The sequence below is a fragment of the Lampris incognitus genome, chromosome 5, assembly GCF_029633865.1.
Source record: "Lampris incognitus isolate fLamInc1 chromosome 5, fLamInc1.hap2, whole genome shotgun sequence".
NCBI classification, from domain to species: Eukaryota; Metazoa; Chordata; class Actinopteri; order Lampriformes; family Lampridae; genus Lampris; species Lampris incognitus.
Window position 1 is genome coordinate 18904079 of NC_079215.1, and position 27632 is coordinate 18931710.

The 27632-nt window shown below is 44.2% G+C and overlaps 1 protein-coding gene across 1 annotated transcript in view; it reads right to left on the minus strand.

The window, feature by feature from the left end:
- Positions 1 to 27632, minus strand: part of LOC130112896 (alpha-1,6-mannosylglycoprotein 6-beta-N-acetylglucosaminyltransferase B-like) — a 271529-nt gene that overhangs the window by 133002 nt on the left and 110895 nt on the right. The window contains exon 7 of the mRNA XM_056280419.1: positions 18810 to 18974. Coding sequence (XP_056136394.1) covers positions 18810 to 18974 — 165 coding nt within the window. The remainder of the gene's footprint in view (positions 1 to 18809; positions 18975 to 27632) is intronic.

Here is a 27632-nt window from a genome sequence, read left to right on the forward strand (position 1 = left end):
CAGCAAGTTAGGGCGATCAAGGATAGAGATGGAAATGTGCTGACAAGCGAGGAGAGTGTGCTAAGAAGGTGGAAGGAATACTTTGAGGGGCTGATGAATGAAGAAAATGAGAGAGAGAGAAGGTTGGATGATGTAGGGATAGTGAATCAGGAAGTTCAGCGGATTAGCAAGGAGGAAGTGAGGGCAGCTATGAAGAGGATGAAGAGTGGAAAGGCAGTTGGTCCTGATGACATACCTGTGGAGGCATGGAGATGTTTAGGAGAGATGGCAGTGGAGTTTTTAACTAGATTGTTTAACACAATCCTGGAAAGTGAGAGGATGCCTGAGGAGTGGAGAAGAAGCATACTGGTACCGATTTTCAAGAACAAGGGCGATGTGCAGAACTGTAACAACTACAGAGGTATAAAGTTGATCAGCCACAGCATGAAGATATGGGAAAGAGTAATAGAAGCTAGGTTAAGAGGATAGATGATGATCAGCGAGCAGCAGTTTGGGTTCATGCCACGAAAGAGCACCACAGATGCGATGTTTGCTTTGAGAATGCTGATTGAGAAGTATAGAGAAGGCCAGAAAGTTGCATTGTGTCTTTGTAGATTTAGAGAAAATCTATGACAGAGTGCCGAGAGAGGAGGTGTGGTATTGTATGAGGAAGTCAGGAGTTGCAGAGAAGTATGTAGGAGTGGTGCAGGATACGTATGAGGGAAGTGTGACAATGGTGAGGTGTGCGGTTGGAATGACAAATGGGTTCAAGGTGGAGGTGGGATTACATCAAGGATCGGCTCTTAGCCCTTTCTTGTTTGCAATGGTGATGGACAGGTTGACGGACAAGATCAGGCAGGAGTCTCCATGGACGATGATGTTCGCGGATGACATTGTGATCTGGAGGAAGAGTAGGGTGCAGGTTGAGGAGAGCCTGGAGAGGTGGAGGTATGCACTGGAGAGAAGAGGAATGAAAGTCAGTAGGAGCAAGACGGAATACCTATGCGTGAATGAGAGAGAGGACAGTGGAATGGTCAGGATGCAAGGAGTGGAGGTGACAAAGGCATTTGAGTTTAAATACTTGGGGTCAACTGTCCAAAGTAACGGGGAGTGCAGTAGAGCGGTGAAAAAGAGAGTGCAGGCAGGTTGGAGTGGGTGGAGAAGTGTGTCAGGAGTGATTTGCGACAGAAGGGTACCAGGAAGAGTTAAAGGGAAAGTTTACAAGATGGTTGTGAGACCAGCTATGTTATATGGTTTGGAGACAGTGGCACTGACGAAAAGACAGGAGGCGGAGCTGGAGGTGGCAGAGTTGAAGATGCTAAGATTTTCACTGGGAGTAACGAAGAAGGACAGGATTAGGAATGATTATATTAGAGGGACCGCTCAGGTTGGACGGTTTGGAGACAAAGCAAGAGAGGCAAGATTGAGATGGCTTGGACATGTGTGGAGGAGAGATGCTGAGTATATTGGGAGAAGGATGCTGAATATGGAGCTGCCAGGGAAGAGGAGAAGAGGAAGGCCAAAGAGGAGGTTTATGGATGTGGTGAGGGAAGACATGCAGGTGGCTGGTGTGACAGAGGAAGACGCAGAAGACAGGAAGAAATGGAAACGGATGATCCGCTGTGGCGACCCCTAACGGGAACAGCCGAAAGTAGTAGTAGTAGTATGCTGGAGTGTTGCTCTGCGGTGTAAAGGCCTCATAACCGCTGTGGCTGGTGAACACGAGCCCAAACTTTCATCACACGACTTTCATAATGAGCTCACGGCAAACTGTGAGAACTTCGCAGGAAAGTTTAGAGGATTGTGACTGCTTGTTGATTCTCCTTTTGTCACGCCTTCTGTACCCCCCCCCCTCTCTCTGAGGCTTTTTACACAGCCTTTTCAAGAACATTGAACGTTGCACCATTAATCTGCCTCACTGCTCTGTGTAAAAGATATGACTATGGAATGGGGGATCATTTCATTGTTGTTCTGGCATTAAGCTGGCAGCAGAGGTAGTCACAAAGCCGAGTCAACGTCCGTGTAAAAGGGACAGCCAGAAGGACGGGACAGCCGATGCTGCTGTGTGACAAGTCAGGCTGCCTCTGCTTCCGCAACACCAGCATGCTATGTAAAATCAAACACTGGGGCATCTTTATGCTGCCTGTTTGGTTCAGTGTAAAAACAACAAAAAAAAGCCGGTGTTAAGACGAGTCTTCATCACGGCAGTATCACCGGATCTCTGAGTAAAAACACCTTTTTCTCTGCTAGTATGCATGCATGGGGGTCTATCCCAGAAACTCTGAACTGTAGTGGAGATGATTAAAAGCTTCCTAGAGCTTCTTAGGGGTGATGTGTATCTGCCTCCCACCTCCCTCCCTCCCCCACCCCACACACACAGTCTCCTTTTTCCATCTTCCCTCCAGAATAAGTCTTAAATGTATTAGCATCCTTTGTTAGCATCCTCATGCAGAGATGCGGGGACATCCACATTTCCTCATGGACACGACAGAACTTGTGATCTTGAAGAGTTTGAAGTTTGAAGGAACGGCGAAAAAATGTTAATATTTTAAGGCTGAGCACATAGCTGAGTAATTAATATTAAAATATACAATGCTGTTTTGGGTAGCCTTTTATAATTCTAATTTATACCGTAGCTGTGTACACAGAAATGCTAAAACCGCTGCGCTGATGTCCCATAGCTCATCTCACACACAAAAGTGTGCGTGTGGCATACAGTCAGGAGGCAGAGATGAACAGTCATGTTGATTTAATGAGCTCACTGTATTAACTTCTGATTTGTTGGGGGAAAAAAACAGAAATGTAGAAGTTAATTAATTTTCTGTGTGGCAGATGGCAAGAGTGAGACCAAAAACCTATTTGATCTCTTGGCTTGGTGGCGGCCGTGATTGTGCCGTGGTGCATCACGTTAACACTGGCAACCAAACAAAAACAGCGAGGGGAGGCAGAGAGACACATCTCACATGCTGGCAAGAACACAAAAACGACCACTAAGTGGGAATATTACTCACTGGTGACAGAGCTGAACAACTGAATGGGGCTTATTCTTTAAAGCTAGCATCCAGACACAAATGCAAAGATAACGGGGTTAAGACCAGAGGGCTGTTCAAAATCTAGCAACCTGCAAGTTTGCTTTTGAATGGACTCTGTGTTGTAAGTCAGCTGAGAGTGTCTATCCACCAATTCATCTTCACCTCAGTTAGAAAAGAAATGTGTTTTTCTTAACACTCGAAAAGAAAGTGCGGGCAGCTCAATCAATGCTTTATATCCTGGGGTGTAAATCTAGAATTAAGATTAGAGAGACTGCTGCCTGGGTGGCGCCGCTTTGCGTCACAGGCCGCTGCATAGGCACATGTGGAGGTGACGTAAGTGACGCATGATGACATCATTAGGCGGCCGGAAAAACAACACACAGCCTGGCAGGCTTTCTAATACTCTAATCTATAAGCACGCTGTTAAATAAACACATCCTTTTTATTTCGGCTAAGCTATGCTTCCGATGGTGGCGTGTCCCATATGACGTCCCTCAACATTAGCACATAGGACTTTATGGAGGACGGCACAGAAGTTAGCTAGCACATGAAGGAGCTGTGGGAAAGAATTTGAGCAGGAGAATACCAATTTCTCTGTCAATATTGAACACAGTAAGGACTTTATTGCTTCAATCCACTACATTACTCAGCAGTACTGATTGAACATACATAAAACCATCAGTGAAATCTTCTTTTTTTTTTAGGTTTTTGGAATTTTCCCCCCAGTTGTACTTGGCCAATTACCCCACTCTTCCGAGCCGTCCCGGTCGCTGCTCCACCCCCTCTGCCGATCCAGGGAGGGCTGCGGACTACCACATGCCTCCTCCGATACATGTGGAGTCGCCAGCCGCTTCTTTTCACCTGACAGTGAGGGGTTTCACCAGGAGGATGTAGCGCGTGGGATGATCACGCTATTCCCCCCCAAACAGGCGCCCTGGCCGACCAGAGGAGGCAGTAGTGCAGCGACCAGGACACATACCCACATCCGACTTCCCACCCACAGACACGGCCAATTGTGTCTGTAGGGACGCCCAATCAAGCCGGAGGTAACAAGGGGATTTGAACCGGCGAGCCCCGTGTTGGTAAGCAACGGAATAGACCGGTACACTACCGGGATGCCCATCAGTGAAATCTGAACACACAGCTCTTTCTAGGGTGGATTTGTGGTACTCCCAGATGAGTGTGTGTGTGTGTGTGTGTACAGACCTCAAATGTTTGTTCTTGTTTGTTTGCATGCAATTGTTTCGCACCGACATACAGCCATGTGCTGTAGTCAAAGCTCTTTGCGCGAGTTTCTCTTGTGTGCGTGTCTCAACATTGTCGCGTCTGTAAACACGGATGCTCGCTCACTCGCTACTACCACCATTGCCCCATGAGACTCTCACGACAATCCTAAGCTGCTCTTTTCTGCTTTTAACCCCTCCTGGGGATTGAACACAAAGACACGTTGAGCCCACTGAGACAGGCAAAGAGCGGAGATAAGCGAACCCCCCCCCCCCCGAACCTCTCGCTCACCTGTCTGCCGCAACTTAATACCCGCATGTCTGTGTTTGAATCCATTCGCTGTGCTTCGTCTCAACTTTGAATGGTGTGCACAACGATCTTGTCAGGGACATCTTGGGACACGTATCTCTCCCGCTTCTGCTGTCATACGACTGATATCAAAAATGGAGAGTGAGCAAAAAATGTACAAAGCTTTTTTTTGTGGTAATGTTAGACGTGTGTGTGTGTGTGTGTGTGTGTGTGTGTGTATGTGTGAGAGTTTTATATCTTCATGGTTAAGCGGCTTTGTGGGAGGGTGAAAACCTTGAAAGCTCCTTGGTGCATGTGTTTATACACTACGCAAGTATATATGTACAATATCTGTCTCAGTGTCTGTTATTTTGTGTGTGTATGTGTGTGTGTGTGTGTGTGTGTGTGTGTGTGTGAGAGAGAGAGAGAGCGAGAGAGAGATCCTAGATGCCTACATACTGGGGCTTCAACCAGATGGTCTGAAGGGCAGAGCTGTCAAAAAATGTAAAGGGTGGCAGCTGGCACTACCATCCACACCTTACACACCTTAGTCTTAATCTCACCCTCACTCTTGTCCCCCCCCCCCCATCTCTCTCTTCCATTTTTCCTCACTCACCCTCTTCCACCCTTCTGGCTTCCACATTATTCTTTTTCTAAACCTCTTCCTTTTTTATCCCTCACTTTCCCGCTCCCCTGTTTCTCCTCTTTCCCTTCCAATATTGCTTCCCCCTTGATACTGCTCTCCTCCTCTATCTCTTCCCCCTCTTCACCTTCAAGTCTCACCCATTCTGTCTCCATTTCATCAGCAGGAGGTCACTTTGCTCTCCAGTGGGCACAGAGAGAGAGTGAGCTAGCGAGGCAACCGACAGCCCACTAACACTCAAGTGTGTTCACATGCAAGTTAAAAATATGATTTTGATAAGATTATGGTGATAATTTGATTATTCAAACTGCCATGTTAACGCCTTAATCAAGCTATTAATCAAATTAAGGTGTAAATCGACTCAAGCTGATATAATTAAGAGCTAGATTTTTCGTCAATTGTTTGATTTACTTTATGTACTCAGCTTCATCAGAATCAAGAGTTCTTTTAGAGATGTGCAGGGGTGTACTGGGAAAGAAATTCAGCCCTGGACTGAACAGTATATATATCACTCAGTTATAGTTGGGGGGGGGGGTTAATTACATTACAGAACCCACTAGATTTAGCACCCGAGTCCTTGCTGGTAATGATATACACAGATCTGGGGAAGTATATAAGTCGCCATTACTGCGGTGGAATCTCCCTACAACATGTGCGCGTTTGAATGCAAGCTTTCATAAGAAGTGTACAATTTTCTATTTTTACCTTAACTTTTCATGTAGCGTTACTTTTGACAACGATATCTATGAGTTCAGGAGGAACCGGTGCAGTTCTCAGCTGCTCCAGCAGTAGCAGCAAACTTCAACTATGAAAGAAGCTGCATGTGAAACACACAAGTCTTCACTTCAGGAACAGTGCCCCTGTTTGAGTAGTGGATTTTGGTTAACAGTAGTCCATCTCTTTTTATCTCACAACGACTAGCATGCAGCTAACATGGTGAATTAATTAACATCAGCTAAATCAAGACTGCTTAGCTAGCTAACGTAAGTGGGCTAATAACACGTCTAGGGGCTGTGGTGGTGGCACAGAATAAATTAACTTAATCTACTAACTGCGGCAGTATTGTGGAATAACTTTAGTTGCTCTAATTAGGTCAACCTAATGACCACAAAGTAAACAACATTCGGTCGGCATCACAAACAGAACACGCACAATGGTGTCCGGCAGCCCTGTGTTTAGTAGGAGTGGGGGTTTTTTTTACCATGGAAAACTTAACTGTTATTTGGCAGGCAGTCAGTGATGTCTACATTTTATGCTAAAGTTTGTCATCAATTAGTGGAGTGAATTTAGAAAATCGGCAACCTTTACAAAAGCGTCACAATATTTCTTTACTCGTTTGGAATTAAGGATTATTCCATTTCATATTGCTGTATGATATGAAGATTTGGGGGGCATTTTCAAGTGTGGATTTTAAGTTGATTGGTGCAATTTCCATGACATGAAACAATTTACAGTAATGTAATGGACAACATTTAGTGCTATGTAGTATTTTCTACTCGTCCTCATTATTCTTTACCAATCTCAAGGTGTGTGTGGAACACACTTCCAGCATGGTAAACTAACAAAAGAACACCAATACCTAGAACTGCATTCGGGATATGAACATCATGGTAGTTTTAGTTCATTTTTCCTGGAGTTACCATAGGTTTAATTCATTGCCTCCACAACATTTACAATTTAGCAAGAGATTCTAATTAAAATGCTTTCCAAATTGTCAGTTTCATATGATTGTTTTTAGTTTAAATATGTTGTATTATTATTATTATCATGTTTGAAAAATGTTAGGGAATTTGTTTTTCTCTCTGTTTTTCTGTCTTTCCTCAGGGGATATCATCTGGTCGAGCCCCCTCCCCCCCAAGAGAAGATGTCTTGAGCCTTCAATAGTGAACACATCATGTGCTGAACCTGAAGTTATGGAATCCAACGTAGAAGTGAATGTCGGGGGGCGTCCGGGTGGCGTAGCGATCTATTCCGTTGCTTACCAACACGGGGCTCGCCGGTTCGAATCCCCGTGTTACCTCCGGCTTGGTCAGGTGTTCCTACAGACACAACTGGCCGTGTCTGCGGGTGTGAAGCCGGATGTGGTATGTGTACTGGTCGCTGCACTAGCGTCTCCTCTGGTCGGTCAGGGCGCCTGTTCAGGGAGGACGGGGAACTGGGGGGAATAGCGTGATCCTCCCCATGCACTACGTTCCCCTGGCGAAACTCCTCATTGTCAGGTGGAAAGAAGTGGCTGGCGACTCTACATGTACCGGAGGAGGCATGTGGTAGTCTGCAGCCCTCCCCGGATCGGCAGAGGGGGTGGAGCAGAGATCAGAACTGCTCGGAAGAGTGGGGTAATTGGCCCAAAAAAAAAAAAAAAAGAAAAAGAAAAAGAAAAAGAAGTGAATGTCAATGATATGGCAAATATCATGCCTCTGCAGAACTATAATGTTGGCATCCAGTGGCCTGATGCTACAGACCACAACTACTGCTCCAACAAGTCAACAAAAGACAGTGCAACACAAACCATCAGATGATCCATCATATGATATAACCAGTGGGATAATATGAGATGCCGCTTTTTGACGAAGTTGATTTGCTAACAATTTGGAGGTTTTATCCCCCTCTTCATAAAATCTACAACGGGACTTAAAGATTAGCCTCCCTGGTTAGTGGTTAAGAGGTCAACTTCAGTTTGTAAGCCTACTCTCTTCCTGATCAAATACGGAGGTTCGGAGAAGCAGATACGAGTTTGTCCAAAGCCTTATTTTTTGATAATAGATCATAAATATTTCTACAATTAATTTTTCTAACATATGCATTGGGAACGATAATCTGCCCTCTAAAATATGCTTTACGAGTTTCCCAGAGGGTTGAGGCTGAGATGCAATCAGTCATGTTTATATCTGAAGAACATCTATTTGTTCTGAAATAAACTGCACAGTCAGAGTCAGCAAGCAAGAGTGGCTCAAGCAGCCGTGTTCGTTTTGTCTTCTGAGATGGGAGCTATATATTTATACTACAGGGGCATGGTCAGAGATCACAAACAGGTTATATTTACAGTCTGTGATTGTACTCGGTAAATAAGGGTTGACCAGAAGAAAAACCTACCCTAGAAAATGAAAAGAATACTCTCTTTTGGTGGGATTTGTAACCTCCAGGGGTCTGAGTTTATGTGTGTCCATGAATGCCTGGATGGTTTGTACTGATTTAGTTGACTTTAACATAGACTGAGAGGAATGATTGCAAACCGAATCCATCAAAAGGTTGTAATCGCCACACAGAATCAGATGATGACCGTCCGGGCTAGGGATGGAGCTTAGCATCTTCTGAAAAAAACTGTTGGCCATCAAAGGTAGGGGTGTAATTTTAACCAATACTAAACTGAGCTGAGACAGTTTTTCCCACAACCATTATATATCTACCACTTGGATCAGATACAGTGTTTGAGACAATGAAAGGGACATTTTTATGGTTGGGTATAGCTCTCCTCTGCTTTTAGAATTCAATTTTGAATAAAACACCGGCCCTACCCAGTCTTTATGAATCCTAAAATGGTCTTTATTTCGAAGGCGAGTGTAAAAATGCTTTACCTACCCCAAGACGAAGTAGGTGAGAGAGAACCGTCTTTCTTTTGACCGCATAATTAAGACCTTTTACATTCCAGCTGATTATGTTCACATCACCCTTACCCAGGACTGAATATGAATTACTATGTGTCACTGGAACATACACAATACAAATACAACTACATTTAACAAGTAATGAACATATATATCCCAGTGCCTTAATACGGCAACCCCTCCTTAAGCACTTTAACCGTTCCCAAACTCCCATTTGACCCCTTCCTGGAATAACAAATGTTTTTCAAACAGTGATGAACCTCTATCACAACATGCTGTCAGACTTGGGCTTACTTTCGTTTTACCCTGTTGAAACTGACAGGCTATTGTCAACCAGCACCACGCAAAACCAGTGATGACCATGAGATAACACTGGGGAAAAAGTAATACTGTGATCGACCATCCATAGTTTGTTCAGTCTTTGCTAATATTGATAATGACCGTGGATTACGGCACATAGGACAGAGCAACCATTTCTTTTTCTTTATTTGGACCCCCCCCTTTTTCTCCCCAGTTGTATCGGGCCAATTACCCCAGTCTTCCGAGCCATCCCGGTCACTGCTCCACCCCCTCTGCAGATCCAGGGAGGGCTGCAGTCTACCACATGCCTCCTCCAATACATGTGGAGTCGCCAGCTACTTCTTTTCACCTGACAGTGAGGAGTTCGCCAGGGGGACGTAGCACGTGAGAGGATCATACTATTCCCTCCAGTTCCCCCTTCCCCCTGAACAGGCGCCCCACCGACCACAGGAGGTGCTAGTGCAGCAACCAGGACACATAGCCACATTCAGCTTCCCACCCGCAGACACAGCCAATTGTGTCTGTAAGGATGCCCGACCAAGCCAGAGGTAACATGGGGATTCGAACTGGTGATCCCCATGTTGGTAGGCAGCAGAATAGACCGCCACACAACCCGGATGCCTGTAGAGCGACCATTTCAATAGCAACATCACCGTCTCTTTTAGTGGCTGTGTATCATGACTATTAATAGTCACATTGGGCCTGCCCCGTTACTCCACGTATCTTCTTGTTTAATGGTGCATGGAGAGGAGGGTCGGCCAGAAATGTTGTTGTTGATGTACGCAAGCGCCTCCGCCAGGTCTGAACTTCATGCACTTCTTGTTGTGGTTGAACTGCAGTGTGGCTGGATAGTACAGACCAAACTTGATCTTTGCAGCATGAAACTTGAAAATTTGCTCCGAGTTTTTCGGTGATGTGAGGTCCCGATTGCGGGACAGCCAGCATGCCTCGCCAGTTATCGGTAGGATACCATGAGCAGCCAGTGCTGATGGTACCCCGCCGATAATAGCCTTAACTCGGCAAGTCCCTTTGAAATTTGTCACTGGCTCTGATGTCTCTGTAGTGGTTAAACATGAGATATGATTCAGTTTGGGTATATCTAGCAGGCAATCTTTAGTCTCAGTCTATTTGTTCCTGGACAAATTGGTTTGGCTGAGGGCAAAGTTAAGGTTCAAAACTTTATATTTTTATTTAACTTTAACGTTGTACTAGAGCATTGCCTTTGTAGTTTTGACAGAATCTTTTGCTTTTCTTTATTCCCTATTGTACAAAGTTGCCATAATGGCTATTATTGTGCATTAAAACTAACATTTAAGCAATATTTTAATCAAGGGACAACTTAGGAAACCCAGGCCCTCATTGACTGGCAGGCGGCCAACAAGAGCCTTTTTACTGGCAGGTGATATTCATCAAAAAACTAGATGGGAGTATTGATTTTGAGTGCTTGTATCATTACATGTATGTCTGGGGGAAGGGCTGGAGCCAGATTTGGGAAAGTCTCCATCCATAATGACTAATATCTTATTGAGGTGGCAGTGTGTATATTTACAGCAAAACAAGAACATTACAAAGTCCTATATTTTACAGCAATATACAACTATTTATAGTCATGCAGTTAAATTCAAATTAGCAGAACAAGAAAAAGAACATTGCAACAAATGAACATATCATCGGCGGTCAATCGGGATCGAGTATGACCGTCCTTTCTCTGCGTCCCTCTGGGTCCTCAGGTGGGTGTAGAGGCCGATCCTGGAGCCACGTAATGGGAGGATGCCTGTGAGTGACAGCATTTTATGTGGAGTGGCTGATGCACCTGCAGCCACCACACGGTGCTTGGCAGGGGGCGGCCAGAGTCCAAAAGTATGGAGAACCAAGATGATTGGGGACCACCCTCTGTTGCAACCTTCATTCGTCTTCACTGCTGTTGTGACCTGGAGACATCTTCTGCCAGTTCCGCCATTGAGGTCTTTGTTGGATTGCGCTTTGTCTGGAACCTCCCCCTTGACCAATCTGCCTTGGGTGACCCAACCAGGAGCCAAGCTCTAGACGGCATGACTCTTCGGATCATTGGTACACGCAAACTTCCCCACCACGGCAACGTGGTGATCCAGGAGAAGCAAATGAACATATACACCATATATATACATATCAATCAATCTCTCTCTCTCTATGTGTGTGTGTGTGTGTGTGTGTGTGTATATATATATATAAAATACCATCTAAACGTTGTTTTAAATGTTGTCAAACGTCTAGAGAACATGATTACATCTGGAGAGGTATACTGTCCAGATGTAGTCATGTTCACCCAGACATGCAGGCAGTACTTCAGGGGCAGAAAGCTGGGCAGCAAGCCTTTTTTGGACACCATTTCCCAACAGGTCCATCTCATTGATTTCTGTGTTGCCTGTGTCATCCTCGCTGTCATCTGGGCCCAGGTCTTCTTCCTCCTCCTCCTCCTCCTCCTACAGGATATCACCTGCTTCCACAAATGTTGTGGAGGATGCAGCAGCCACCAATCACCTTCGGGGTGAACAGAGGCCAGATCTCCAGGGCCCTCAAGAAGATGGAGTGCCAGTGTGTTTTCAAGATCCTATAGGTTCACTCAATGTTCCTTGATCTTGCGTGGTGCCTGTTGTACCAGGCTTCAACTTGGCTTGTTAATCAAAATTCACATCAAAAATATGTGGTGTATTTCAAAGCCACCAAAGTAACAATTTGCTGCATTTCCTGTGTGTGTGTGTGTGTGTGTGTGTGTGTGTGTGTGTGTGTGTTTGTGTGTGTGTGTTTGTGTGTTTAATGAGACAGAGAGCGTGTTCTTACTTGCCATAGGTTGGCAGTATGGTGAAATAATAGCAACAGGACACTGCAGGCATGGGTATCCTCCATCTCCTGATAGAAAGTACCCAGCTGGTGGTTATAGGGCCTTGTTGGTATATGGGCAATCTGCGTAGGACAAGCCGATCATGTACAGATCCTGGATTGCCAATGCACACATCCAGAAATGCACCCTTGGCATTACAGATGCCTTGCAGTAGTACTGAGAGGAAAAGTTTTCTATTTATGTAATATTTGTTCTGTGGCTGTGGAGGAAGAAAAATCCTGATGTGGCACCCATCTATGGCACTGCAGCACAGCAGACTGCCCCATGGCCAGCAAGGTAAACCAAGCCAGCCCCTATCTCCTCTGGTTTGGTGAAATAAATAGCTCTGTGGAGGATGGTCACCATTTCCTCCGTGATTTTATGGATGGTCCTGTGAACTGTGGCTAGTGGCATGGTAAAGATGTCTGTAGTTACCCTGTAGGAGGCTCCATAGGCAAGCCAGTAGGCAGAGGTGTAAAAACCAGGTCCAGAAAGTAAAAGTCCAAACCATGTATTTGCTCCACTCATGCACTACTCCAGCAGATTCTAGTCAACAGCACTCCTCAACTAGGTAGGGAAAACTAGTTAATGAAATCAGCTGGTTTAGTAACATGGTTGGAGCAAATACATGATTTGGACATTTACTTTCTGGACCTGGTTTTTACACCTCTGCCTGGCAGTAGGCCGTGACCAGCACCTCAATTTCATGGCTCCATCGATGAGCTTCTTGCCAGGGCAGCATCTGGACCAGCATGTTGATGCTCTTCCTGGATAGCCTGAAGGCTGGTTTCAAGTCAGCTCCAGAAAAGAACATGGCGAGGATAGGTGCATGATCATTCATTTTTACATACCTTTGTCAGAGACTTTGGTCCTGTTAAGAAAAAAAAAGAAACGTCTTTAGATTTTTACATTATTCAATTGTTATTTATTTCTATTTTATGTGTTTTTACTTTTGTCTGATATGAATTTTTGATTTGTTTGGTCAGGTGCTTGCTTATGCTTGAGGAGGCTTCCATTTCTTCCATTGCTTGATAGGCAGTGTAAGAGCACACCTACCTTCCCAGGTTCTGAGCCAAAAAGTTACTGTAGCCTACATGACTACTGTTATCATAGACATGAAATGTCCTGTTTGTGTTGAGGTCTGTCCTTGTTAATGACTAATGATGTACAAGACACATATGAGGTACTAACATCATTAATATATAGTGAAGTTTGTGCACCTAACTGTACAAGGCCTGTCAGACTGAGTATCAACCCCTGATGTTTGAGTACCAAGAAGACAAACGGCAGGCATGTATGTGGAATCTAGACCAATCCATTTCAATATTATTAAACTATGAAAAGTATCGAACCTCCTCTGTACTTGCTATTAGGTAGACCTAGATAAATCTAATGTAGTCTACTACAACAGCCCTAAAATACATGTTAAACTCAGCAAGGTCCTAATGTTAAACTTTTTTTATGTAATATGTTTTGAGAAGTGTTTGTCCATCCCATTTATAAAAAAATGGCGATGGACTAAATATTGGAAACACCTCTCAGTATAACCCAGTACAGTAACCCAGTACCCACAAATTACAGCTGAAAAGAAATAAATCAACACCTCTCTAAAACATTAAATAAAGACTTTATACAATATCAAACTGCATTAGTTTCTCTCTAGCTGTACCAAGTAAACTGTCAGGTCTACATGGTTAACAAAAAAAGCATAGTGATTAGACAAACGTACAAAGCTAGAGAGATGTGCTGGTATGGCACGTCTCCTCTCCATCCTCCACCGCATCCTGGCTCTTCTTTGATGGATTCGTCTCCTCAGTTGGGCAGCCTCCTCTTCAGCTTCTTTATAAAGTGTACTGACAACGACGGCAACCGGTGTCTGATCCATTTTGATGCTTTTGGTCTAATTTTCTAACGCCTGATGTTTTTCATTTCTCCTCATTCATTCATTCACCAACATCCACGACAACAATCTCCCCTCCCACAACCTTTTTCCCACCACTGGCTTCTTATATGTAGGCAACAGATCTTGGAACTCTCTCTCTCTCTCTATTTTTTTGGGGATTTTCCTCCCCCTTTTTCTCCCAAATTGTATCCAGCCAATTATCCCACTCTTCCAAGTTGTCCCGGTCGCTGCTCCACCCCCTCTGCCGACCCGGGGAGGGCTGCAGACTACCACATGCCTCCTCCAATACATGGGGAGTCACCAGCTGCTTCTTTTCACCTGACAGTGAGGAGTTTCACCAGGGGGATGTAGTGTGTGGGAGGATCATGCTATTCCCCCCAGTTCCCCCTCCCCCTCGAACAGGCACCCTGACCGACCAGAAAAGGCGCTAGTGCAGCGACCAGGACACATCCACATCTGACTTCCCACCCGCAGACACAGCCAAACGTGTCTGTAGGGACGCCCGACCAAGCCGGAGGTAACACGGGGATTTGAACCGCCGATCCCCATGTTGGTAGGTAACGGAATAGACCGCTACGCTACCCGGACGCCCCTAAATTTTAATATTTTTCAAATGAAAACGAAAAGAGGCAGGGTTGTGTTCTGTATCATTATTGTAAAGATACAGCACATTGAAGATAACCGGAGTAGACACATATTGCCAAGACAAGCTGAGATGGTGAGGTCATCAAGTACGCTGGTGTTCCAATTGCAGGATGACTGTACTTCGTCCTCCTGTCCTCGGGAGTTCGTACCCTCGAGTCGAACTTGCAAAGTCTGAACATCCAAGGACAGAAGTCAGAACTTGGCATACATGGTATTGAGAAAGGTCTAAAGGCATAGGCCCCAATCCCGTGGGTGCTCTGGTGTTTGAGCACCCATCGAAAAGGTTGAGCATCCACGGGGAAGGACGATCGGAAAAAATAAAAGAGTTAATTAATTAATTCTGCATCTTTTAAAAAAACTGTCTATTCTATTATTAGGGTCTACTATTACATGTGAACTAAAAATCACATTATCTAACTGAAATTGTTACAGCTCTGTGCGTGTGTACGTTAAAGGGGCGTAGTCACTTAGGCAACTGCCAATGTAACGTTAGAGTCGGCTCAACCAACGCTCTATCACGTAGCTAGCAACACAGCAAACGTGCAGAATGTGTGATGATCGGGTAAACTTGCAATTATAAAACCAAGAGATACCGAATGTAAAGACAGTAAACGTGAGGCCTCCATCACCTACGATCCCTCAACTCACAGGTGGTGCTAGGGCATCAGGTATGGGGTAGTTAAATTCCCTAAGATTTTTTTCCCCCCAATTAAATTTGGCCAACTACCCAACTCTTCCGAGCCACCCTGGTTGCTGCTTCACCCCCTCTGCCGATCTGAGGAGGGCTGCAGACTACCACATCCCTCCTTCATGTTCTCCATGTGGAGCAGATTCTTTTCACCTGACACTGAGGAATTTCGCCAGGGGGACGTAGCACATGGGAGGATCACGCTATTCCCCCCAGTTCCCCCTTTCCCCCCGAATAGGCACCCTGATCGACCAGAGGAGCGACCAAGACACATACCCACATCCGACTTCCCACCCACAGACATGGCCAATTCTGTCTGTAGTAGGGACGTCCAACCAAGCCGGAGGTAACACAGGGATTCCAACCGGTGGCCCCCGTGTTGGTAGGCAACGGAATAGACCGCTACACCACCCAGGCGCCCCTTTTCCTAGGATTTTCATCTAATTTCATCTTTTTTTAAGTTTTCCCACTTTTTGGCTGCTCAGGCAGGACTGACCACACCAGCAAGGCCCATCTCTTTCAACACAGCTCTACAAAATGTAATAACAAGTATACTGAAAAACAACAAACGAATCCATCAGTATCATTAACAATGATGACAGATGGCAATTTAGTCAAAAGATAGTGTAATTTTACTTTTGTTTTGAATACACATCAAAATAAGACAACCCCGGGATGCGAACCCAGGACCTTCTTGCTGTGAGGCAACAGCCACTGGGCCACCATGCCCAGTGGTTCTTGTGGAGTGAGACTGAAAAATTTTTGATGCGGAATGGGTGAAGAAATAGAATGGACATTTTCTGAAACGTCTCGAACACACTGTTTGAAGCGGGGTTGCACGTGACTCGACTTCTCTTTCATTATTAAATGATCCGACGAGTCGTGTAAACCTCGCCATTAGAGTTCCCATTGATTCAACACACGTAGCCATCGTAATCGAACTATCAGTTTAATTCAATCATTCACCTTTATCGGATTACTGACTGCATGTAAACAGTCAGTAAATACTCACATCACACTTGGATGGAGATGTAGACAAAGGTGTGCCGAGTTTGCAGGCATACCGCTGCAAACAGGCATGCATTAACCAAAGGGTGCAGGCTCATGGGCACAGGACATGCATAAATGCAAAACCCCTCATAAAAGCTTTTCACCATGTAAAACTTTTTTAATTTGCTGCTCAGAGTCTCTTTTGACGTGACGTAAAATGTTCTGTTGCTTTGATAATTGCCTGGGGAAAAAAAGAGTTCATCATCTCAAATGGATGAACGCGTGATAAAAAGGCAGCACAAGCCTGTAATTACACTGTCCTACATGGCCATAGACAGTTCGGTTATTATTCATGTGAAATTTGGCCAAATAGTTTATGTTTCTCCATTTTTTTCATTTGAAATAGCACTCTGTATACAAAGATCTATTAAATGTGAGATTTGTGAACGCTTATTACAGATATGGGCTATCAGATTTAATGGAGTGAAGGAACTGTCAATATCAGTGATATTTTTCAGCTGCTGTCTGTTCAGTTAAGGTTATGATTGGCGTAGTATCTTCAGGTACTGCAACACACACATACACACAATCATAAGAACATCCATCCATTGTGTACACTAGTTAATAGAATTCAGGGTTGCCAATGGTTGGAGCACGTATGGACGATATGGGGACCTCCAAGCCAGGTTGACAGTTCATCACAGTGTGCGCACATACCCACACACACACACACACACACGCACACACACACACAGATGAACAAACATTTCCTTTTTTTTTCGTGCTTTCTGGGACAAACAGTTAACTTCCCTCTCTTCCTCTATTTCCATCCCTGCTCTGTCAATTTTCCTGCATGTTCTGAGTAAACACCAAACAATCAAAAGCCAAACAAGGAAACTAAATTACACCAACAGAACCCCGTTCTCATTTAAAAGACCGGGAGCTCAGTGGGATGGGAACCGGAGAGATTGGCCAGACAGATGGCTTGAAAGCAATTCAAATCAGATTGTATTTTTTCCCATCTCGATGTGAAAGTAGGGATTTCTGGATTTAATTATGTCCTATTTCAAACACTACGTTGCTCTTATGGGTTGGTGGTTTTCACTTTTGTCTCACAGCATCCTGGGTTTGTCAGCCAGCGCCTCTGTGTGGAGTTATTGTCCCCATGTTTGCATGAATTCCATCCCAAAGACTTACGGGTCTGTTGATTTGGAGACTAGATTTCTCATTGATATGAATTATGTGCGTGTGTGTGTGGGGGGGGGGGGCGGGGGGGCGAAGGGGGATACTGTGATGAACTGTCAACCTGCCTTGCATGTCCTCATGTTCTCCATGCATGTATCAACCATTGGCAACGCTGAATTTCATTAAGCTAGTATAGACAATGCATGGGTGTTCTTGTGTGTATGTGTGTGTGTGTGTGGGGGGGGCGTAGTGTTGGTGGGCACAAATTGGCTAATTATAATGTAGCCAATTTAAAACTTGTTAGGCTCTCCTATTGACACTTATGGTGATGATAAAAAAACAGCACACACACTCACATGCACCTACACACATGCAAGCACTCTTTATTTGCGCCCTTAATTATTGGTCACAAACAGCCTTTGACGGCCACGGCTGACTCTTAAAAACAGTAAAACACTGTCAAGCAGACGAGCCGCCATGAAATACAACGAATGCTCTTTGTGTGCGACAAGAAAAGACGTCACTCACATCAAACAATTTGTACCCCCCCCCCCGAGACTTATTTAAGGGAAAGACTGAGAGAAATTTTTAGAGGAGGGGGCAGAAGTGTAGCAACAAGTTTGAGCCGAAACAGAACCGAGTGTTGGGAAAACACCTGGGTGCCAGTTTTGGCAGGGGTTTTAGTTATTCACAGATTTATTTATTTATTTTTATTTCTAATCAGATTTTAGTCATTACATAATGAATTCGTTTTACTTAAAATGTAGTCGATGAAAAACTACACTTTTAGCCTTTCAATAAAAATTTATTTTCATTTTAGTCAAAATTTGGTCGTCTTGATTTACTACCAAATGTTTACCTTTATCTTAAGTTTCTAAAAAAAATCAGGTGCTCGTACCACACATCCATCCTCATGTTTTCACCCATCTCTGCTCTGTCTCCTCCACTTCTGGCATCACTAGCCATTATGGCATTAATCCTTCACTACTCCCCATTACACCTTCACCACTATCATCCATCCATCCATCTAGCCACCTTGCTCTCTCTCTCTGGCAATGGCACAGCTCTGCATCTCAACATTTTTCTCATTGTTCATCTTCATTATTATTATCGTCACGCCCATCTATCGCTCCATCCCTCATCTCTTTGTGTATCTCTCCTTCTTCAACCCTTGCCTTCTGCCTTCCACATTACTGGGTGTGAGATTTGGCAGTCAGGCGCCATAACTTTACCCTCCCTCTCTCTCTCTCTCTGCCGCTCTCTCTTTCTCTCCGTCACTCATTCTCCCTCTCCACATCACACTTGTCCTTCGCTCCTCCTCCTCTCCCTCAGCCTTCTGTCGTCGCCACCATTGCTCCCTCTCTGCATCATTGATCGTCCTTTCCCACTCTGCTCGCTGTCATCATTATCCCCCCCCCATTCCTCCACACCCTTGACTCTTCCCTCACTACTGCTGTCTAATCTTACCCTCTTCTGGTCCCTCCACTGGCCGTTCAGCTTGGTGTGGAGGCGGCTGGCAGCGGTGGCCCACTGCGGCGCCAGGCGGCGGATGCGACGCCTCATGAAGCTGAGGGACTCCTTTCCTGTGCCCACCTGCTCCAGAAGGATGGACAGGTCTGTGCGGAAAGCCGCCTGTTGAGGTGGCAGTGACAGCGGTGGCGAGGGGGTGGAGATTAACAAAAAATAGGGAGGGAAGGGGGGTTGGAAGAGGTCAAAGGTGAGGAAAATAGAGAATAAGAAGGAGGGTGAGTGGAAGGGGTGGGGGTAGAAAAGTGAACGGAGGAGGTGAAGATGCATTGATGATGATGGTGTGTGTGTGTACGGCAGAGTTGGAGGGATCCGAGGGTGAAGAAGGAGAAAATGAGATTGTGGAGATAAGTGAGAATGAAGAGAGGGAGAACAGATGAAAGCAGACACAGTGAAGGAAAAAGGGAGGAGAAAGAGACAGAAAGAAGCCGATTAAACATCCTGTATGATGCACGATACATTTCTATTATCCCGATTGATTAACATTCTCTTGTAAATTAACTTACGATGGCACATTATACGTACATAGGTCAGCAAAGTACACTGTACCAGAGAGCAGCCAAGAGACAGTACACAAATGATCGACCTTCTGTGTGTGGAAAATGTGACATCTTAATGTATGCTGATGACACGGTGATTTCTTTCTCATGGTAAAACCACAGAAGAGGTTGCAATCAAGTTAACAGATGTTATACGTTGAAGGTCACAGCCTGGCTTAACCAATGCTGTCTGCAACTGAATGTGTCGAAAGCAGTTTGTATGTTTTTTCTCAGCATAAATGTAGAGCAAACAGCATAAATGTAGAGCAAGATATCATCATCCAGGGAGAGAGACTACAACCTCCTCAGCCTCACCTAGGTCGTCCGCCAGAACGCCCCCTATAGGGTTTCGGTTGCGCATGTTTGTTGAAAGCATGGGGCGCTACTCCACATGCAGTTCTATTGGTTCTCCGCTAACTGGAGATTTTGTGCCTTTCCATGATCACCTGCAAAGCCACGATGTCCCCCGGTCTACAACGTCAAGTCTATCGATGAATAGGACTACTGCTACCCATAGGAGTAGCAGGATTTGTTATCGAGGTTCACTCCTCTAGATCTGCCGTGTTCTGCTCTGTTGTCTCCTGACGTTAACAGGATTACCGCGAGGAGGGTGTGGCTCTTCACCACGCACGGACGCTCATTCATCATGAGAGGCTAAGAGAGACTACAAGTTGTCTCAGAATACAAATACTTAGGAGTACACATAGATTCGAACCTCGGCTTCAAAAGCCACATAAAAAGGGTCTGCAATAAAGTAAAGTTTAGTTTGGCAAATTTCAGATTTACCAGTGACTTCCTATCAACTGAGGCAGCAAAGACATACTTCCACTCAGTGGTTGCTTCATACATCACCTACTGTCTGATAAGCTGGTCTAACACACACTCTGCAGCATTAAAACCACTGGACTCATTATACAAACAAGCACCCAAAACCTTAGACCAGAAACTGTTTACTTTTCATCACTGTCATTTTCTAAAAAAGTATAATCTACTTATTTGGGAAAACCTCACCAAATACAAAAATGTCTGCCTAGTTTATAAGATCATGCATGGTTTAGCTCATCCTCTGTCCAGCTTCATCAACTTCAAATCTACCACAAACAGAGCTACTAGGGGTGCAGATAGAGGAGACTGCACAATCCAACCCAAGAGAACTGCATTTAGCCAGGCCGTCTTCTCCTTTAGAGCATCAAGGCAATTTTATTTGTACAGCCAAATATCACAAATTACAAATTTGCCTCAAGGGGCCTTACAGCAACACAACATCCTGTCCTTAGACCCTCACATCAGATAAGGAACAACTCCCTAAAATACCTTTCTGGAACTCAGTACCACAGTCAATTACAGAGTCCCCACCCTATTACTCATTTAGTGTAATGTCAAGAAATGGCTTATTAAGAACCAACAATGTCAACAGTGATGCTGTTCACACACACCTTTAACATGTTGTTTAACTGCATTGTACATGAGCTGTGCTGTATTGTCTGCTTTTTTATATATATATATTATTTTCTATATTATATTTTTCTACATTATTGGTATATTCTATATATATTTTCTTTTTTGTTTGCTCTTGTTTTTCTTGTGTTGTATATTAACTATGTTTATAGATTGGATTTTTTTTTTTTGCCTGACACCTAACAACATCAGGCAAAGGGACTGCCAATGGAGACTAGCCTCTTAGCTACCTCGGGTACATTTTCATTTGTTTCAAATGTTGAATAATGTACTTTGTCTCTTCCCAAATAAACGTAAAAAAAGTGGAAAAAGGTATGAAAAAGGACAAGATGTAAACTGCAGACCTTTGATACCAATAAAAAGAGATCCTCCGACCTGCAAACACATGCATCTATGCATGAAACACACACACAGCACTAGTATGTGTGTGTCTCATGCGTAGATGCACGCCATGTGTCAGTCACCTCTTGCTGTAGTGGTAATGTTGTAAGTGTGTGCCGTCCCCTCGGAGGAAATACACGCTAGCTGTTTGAAATACATGGAAGTGCAAATGGGTGGCTTTTCAACAGAAGGGAAGCCTACTGTGACACCGGAAAAAAACACAACCCCCAGCCAGGGCCATTACCGAACCTGGTGTGCGCAGTAATCCTAACATCTGCGGTTTTAACCAACACACATTTAGAAGTAGAATGAGATATTTAGACACAACAGCCTGCCGTGCATCCCTAACTAGTGCCAACTGCACACAAACAAGGAAGACCTCGCTCCTCAGGGAGGAATGATGCAGAGGAAAATAATCCTGTACTCCAGCTCCAGTGATGTGCAAGGTGCAGACAAAATGCGCCGCAAATTAGAGTGTACGTGAGTCACAGACAAAGAGCTACTGTGTGTTTGAAAAGCATTCAAATTCTCCATGCTCAGCTGTAGACGACTTGCCACAAATAGTCGGACTCAAACCGCACGCACATGAATACAACATCACACGTGCACAGCTTTTCTCCTCTCTTTTTGTATTATTTGTCGCATGTGTTTGCCATGTGATCACAAACGGTGTGCAAGCTGCCTGCCCCAGCTAGTGTATGAGCAATGGCCCCTGATGCTCAAGCTTACAGAGGCACTACTGCAATTAGAGACGATGTCTACCACTCATCAGTCAAACAAAACACACACGCAAGGACAAACACATACACATACCTACAAAACTGCAAACTCAAACACATATAGTATACCTGTCTTTCAATGATGATTTTTTTTAAACTTTATGCTCTTTGCTAGCTGCTGGGTATGTGCTATACTGTGCAAAATAGAGTAACAGTAATTACACTAATTGGCTTTTGCATATACAGTACAGTATGTGAGTGTGTGAGATGGTTTAAGGTGTGTGTGTATATGTGTGTTTTTTTATATGCAGCAAAGAATATCTCCTTTTACAAATCCATTTCTTACAATGACGTTAGTCCTACTACGACACTGTGTTACTTCACTAGGCTCTCTACAGCATATGAACATTACCACTATGAAGCCTAAAAAAGACAACAGCAGCATGGCTATGATCCCTGTTTGTGTAGGGGTGCAACAGATTCTCATCCTGTGGCATCGTATATTGACACTATTGACAAAGTGTTGATAAATTGAAGGGGAAGGTGCCGTTTGGCATCTGTATGGACACTTGGCAGTTTAGACTCCAATGTGATTTCCTGAACATTAATTACATAAAGGTCAGATAGTGGTTACCTTTAAGGTTAAGTTTAATATAGTGGTGAAGCAGGGTTGAGTTTGAGTCATGGTTAACCCAGCAGGTCTCAGACACCAAAGGGTACCTTCTGCATTCATATAGCAATGCATTGTCAACAGCATAAATATGATGCAGTGGGATGGAAATGGGCTCAGGGGGCTGATATGTGCACATTGTGAACCTACATGGACACAGACTGAATAAGGATATGGATTTGGTTTTTGTGATGTCACCCACAGGTTTCTGAAGAGCATTTTTGGAGTCATGAGTTTGTGTTTACGTTCCGAAAACATGTAAATGCGGACGGCAAGATGGAGCTGAGGTGGGCCAATGCTTGAAACACATGAGCAACCTGTCAATCACTCCAGAGAGACCTGTCAATTAAGGAAACCAAGCCGCCAAACAAATCGATCTATAAAACTTTAATATCCGCTTAATGGGACAACACTCTATAAAATACCACCAAAATATACTTCAGAAGATGTGGATTTAACTAACTGTGGGGAATAAACGTCCTGCGTTGTATTTCTAGAGGGAGACTGGGGATTTTCCCATTGACTTCCATACAACCAGTGTCTTTTTTGGGACCGGCATCTAGTGGCCATTAGAAGAACTGCATCTTAAGGCGCTTGCTTGCGCACCAGCTTCTGATATTAGCCGTGGTGGTTGCTGTTTGGCACAGACTAATCTCATTTTATGCTCGGTGAGTTTTAATGTGTGTGTGTGAGACTGTGCTCCATGTTTTTCTCCATCATGTAAGCAATTACAATACCTCCTTTGTACTCTACAAGCTGTGTGTCAGGTGTAAGCAGAATGCAAGTTGAATAGAAGGCAATTATGAGAGTTATCAGCTGTGGTGACTAGTAAACAATGAAGTATGCACTTGCACCCATAACAGAAACAGAGCTTAGTATTGGACAGCAGCTCCTGTGAAAACTAAACTATTTTTCACATTTATTTATATGAACTAGTTGGGTGATGACTGACCCATAGGATATCGGCTGTTTCCAGTAGTACCTTTTGTTTTGTAAATCAGTTGATTATCCATAAAATGTCCACACAACCACTACTGTGATATCCTTATTTATTTTAAGATTAAAGTCTGCAGGAGAAATGCTGAGGTCTTTAAATATTTTGGATAGTTAGTGACTTTACCCACCCTGCAATAGATCCAAACCATCATTTGGCAGGTCAGGTTAATCCAACAACATTTATTTCATGATGGTTTTGGCACGCTCAATAGGTTGTGGAAGCAGCAGTGTGGACTTGAGTCACATGACTTGGACTCGAGTCATGAATTTGATGACTTTAGACTTGACTTGTCAAAACCGAAAAAGACTTCAACACCAGTGGCTCGTGACTTGACTTGGACTTGAGCCTTTTGACTTGAGAGACCTGAAAGATTCTCCAACTCTGTAGATAAAATGCTTTTAAAGTGTGCAGCAAATCAAAACTTCACTTCCATAATTACAAATTATAATTACAATTTTTAAAATCATTCATGATTTGCATGAATTTAGTATGTCAAATATTATGCTGCTGTTGAAATTTTGGAATGGCATTAAATTTGATGAATAGCACATATGGACGTGTTTAGCACTTGAAACTCAAAAGTTTAGGACTTGAGACTTAGTTGTGACTTGGAAAACAAAGACTTGGTTCCACCTTTGTGTGGAAGCGTCCCAGACAATAACACAGGGGTTAAAAGTCAAATGTATCCCCCCTTCTTTTTCTTCAGCATGTCAGGCTGAGGGTACATCATCTCTCTCCATTGCATCTATTCTGTTTACCCATGCATTTAACTTTTGCTGTAAGGGCATATGCCTTGACAGCCTCGCTGTGATGAGTATTGTGTATCTTTGTGTGTGTGTGTGTGTGTTTTCTTTTTTTTCAAAATAATTTTATTGCTTTTCACACAGGAAGGCAAGTGCATTTATAGTTATACAGTAGAATTAAGAATGATTGTGTTAGCAGTGGAACAATAAAGACAACAGTGTTATAATTGTCCTGCTAGTGATACAAAAACCCATCCCTCAAAGCAAGCCCACCCAATTCTCGAAACCCCCCACCCCACCACCCATCCCATGAACCCCCCTCCCCACCACCCATCCCATGAACCCCCTTCCCCACCCTCCACTCCAGTCCCCCCCCCCGCCCACTATCCCGCCCGTTCCCCTGGGGTCACATTAATACACACATTCATTTCAAGGGAGAGGGGAAGGAGGAGGAAGAAAAAAAAAGGGGGCCAACTAAAGAGAGTTGAGAGAAAACATGGTAAACGAAGAGAGATGGTAAACTAAAAGGAATAAAATAAGGATAACATGAAAAGACTGAATAATGAATAATAAAAAGGGGGGGGGTTGGGGTCAGCTATGATCAGTCAGTTTCTTCATTGATAGTTAAGGTGTCAATGTGTTCTAAGAGGGGTTGCCAAGTTTTACGGAATGTCTGTAGAGAACCCTTTAATGAGAATCTAATTTTCTCAAGCTTGATGCAGTGTAGTATCTGCTGAATCGAGCTATTGTGAGCGGGAGGGGAAGAGTGGGTCCATTTAAGAAGTATGAGCCTTCGGGCAAGTACAGTAGTAAATGCAATAACTTGGTTTGTGGCCTTAGGAAACATAGGTTGTATCAAATGTATCAAAAAATGTTGTCCAGAACTAAGCAAGCCGCGGACATGACCAGAACATATGTATGTAATCAGCTGGAGACTGTTTACATCTGTTACGTGAGTCTGTTCTGTCTGGATAAATCCTAGCTAGTCTAGCGTTGGTATAGTGGACTCTATGTAAAACCTTACACTGCAATAAACTGTGTCTTGCACATATAGAAGAAGTGTGTACAAGGTCTAGTGCCTGCCACCATTGCTCATCTGTCATAGTGGTCCCGAGGTCCTGGTCCCAAGCGGCTCTCAGGGAGTCTAGGTGAGTTGGGTTTAGTCTGAGTATGTTATTGTATAGGATTGAGATGAGACCCTTACGACTAGCGTCTGGACACAAGAAACGAGTCTAACTGTGTTTCTGGTGGGCGACCAGGGAACTGTGGGAACTGGTTTTTAACAAAGTGCCTGATTTGGAAGAAGCGGAACAGGTGGGTGTGTGGAAGGTTAAATTTTGTTGACAGCTCTGCAAAGGAGGAGAAAACACCATTAGCGTACAGATTGTAGATGGTTAATAGTCCTTTTTTCTGACCAAATTTGGAACACTGGATCAGAGCAAGATGGTAAGAAGAGGTGGTTTCTATATACTGGGGCTAGACCCGTTGGAGAGTGCAGGCCAAACTGCTTCCTAAACTGGTTCCAGATCCTTAAAGTGTTTGTGACTACTGGGTTCTGTGATATTTTTCTAGCTGAGGGGGGTAACTGCGAGCAGACCACCGACCAGAGTGAGAGACGTGCAGAGGCCAGCTCCATCTGTGCCCAGAGAGGCAGGTTATCCTGTGCCGCCATGGTTTTCCAGAAGAGAATCTTACCGATATTACACGCCCAGCAATAGTAGCGGATATTTGGCAAGGCCAGACCACCTTCACACTTGGGGAGTTGAAGGGCTGAGCTTTTGATACGTGCCCTTTTACTGCCCCACAGAAATGAGTTAATCATCTGATTGAGTGTAGAAAAAAATTATTTCTTGATGAAAATCGGGATGTGGAGGAACACATAAAGAAAACGAGGAGCAACTGTCATTTTAATCAGATTTGCGCGTCCTAAAAGTGATAGAGGGAGGGAGGACCACCTAGACAGGTCAGACCTAAAATGATCTAACAGGGGTTGGACATTTTTTGCGAATAGCTCAGTAAAAGATTTGGTGAAGAACACTCCTAAGTATTTGAATCCCTTGGTGACTCATCTAAAGGGAAATGGAGCCTGGGGGAGTCTCTCCGTGGGAGGGTTAATAGGTAAGTATTCACTTTTCTGGAGATTAAGTTTGTATCCAGAAAGCTTTCTGAATTGTTCCAGAATGTTCAGGATTACGGGAATGGAAGACAGTGGGTCGGAAACGTAGAGCAGCAAATCGTCAGCGTATAAGGACAGTTTATGAGACACCCCAAACCGTGTAATGCCCTTAAATCTGTCCTCTCCACGGAGCCAAATGGCTAGTGGTTCCACGGCCAAGGTGAACAATAATGGGGATAATGGACAACCTTGGCGGGTGCCACGGTAGAGTGAGAACTGGCTTGAGCTAGTGCCATTAATATAGACCGACGCTACAGGGGAGGAGTACAGGACTTTTATCCAAGAGACAAAATTGGCACCTAGACCAAAATTTTCAAGTATGTAAAACAAGTACCCCCACTCCACCCTGTCAAACGCCTTTTCCGCGTCTAAGGAGAGCACTATTTCAGGTGAGTCGGTGGCGGAGGGAAAGAGTATATTAAACAACCTTCTAGTGTTAAAAAAGGATTGTCTTCCGTGGATGAAACCCGTCTGATCGGGGTGAATCAGAGCCGGCACGACTTTTTGGAGACGACATGACCTTGGCCAGTATTTTTAAGTCCACATTAAGAAGCGAGATCGGCCTGTAACTGCCACAGAGGAGTGGGTCCTTAGACTTTTTGAGCAGCAGTGTAATTGAAGCCTCTGATAAAGTAGAGGGCAAACAGCCTACTAAGAAGGCATCATTGTAGACCCTCACTAAGATTGGGGCGAGTACTTTTGAAAAGGTTTTATAGAACTCAGTGGTGTAGCCATCAGGCCCAGGTGCCTTACTGCTTTGTAGTGACTTTATTGCATCCTTAACTTCTAGAATTGTTATGGGAGCACCCAGCTCGCTAGAGTCATCCACCTGGGGAAGAGTCAATAGATCTAAAGGATTCAAGTTGTCCCAGTCAAACAGTGATGACTCGGATGAGTATAATTTAGAGTAGTATTCAGAGAAGACGTTACTAATTTTTATAGGGTCTGTTGTGACCTCGCCAGTGTGTGACTGTATTTTAGGTATCAGCCGGGATGTACTTTCCGCACGTGCTTAGTATGCAAGAAGTTTTCCTGGCTTATCTCCCTGTTCGAAAAAGCACTGTCTGGTACGCAGGAGGA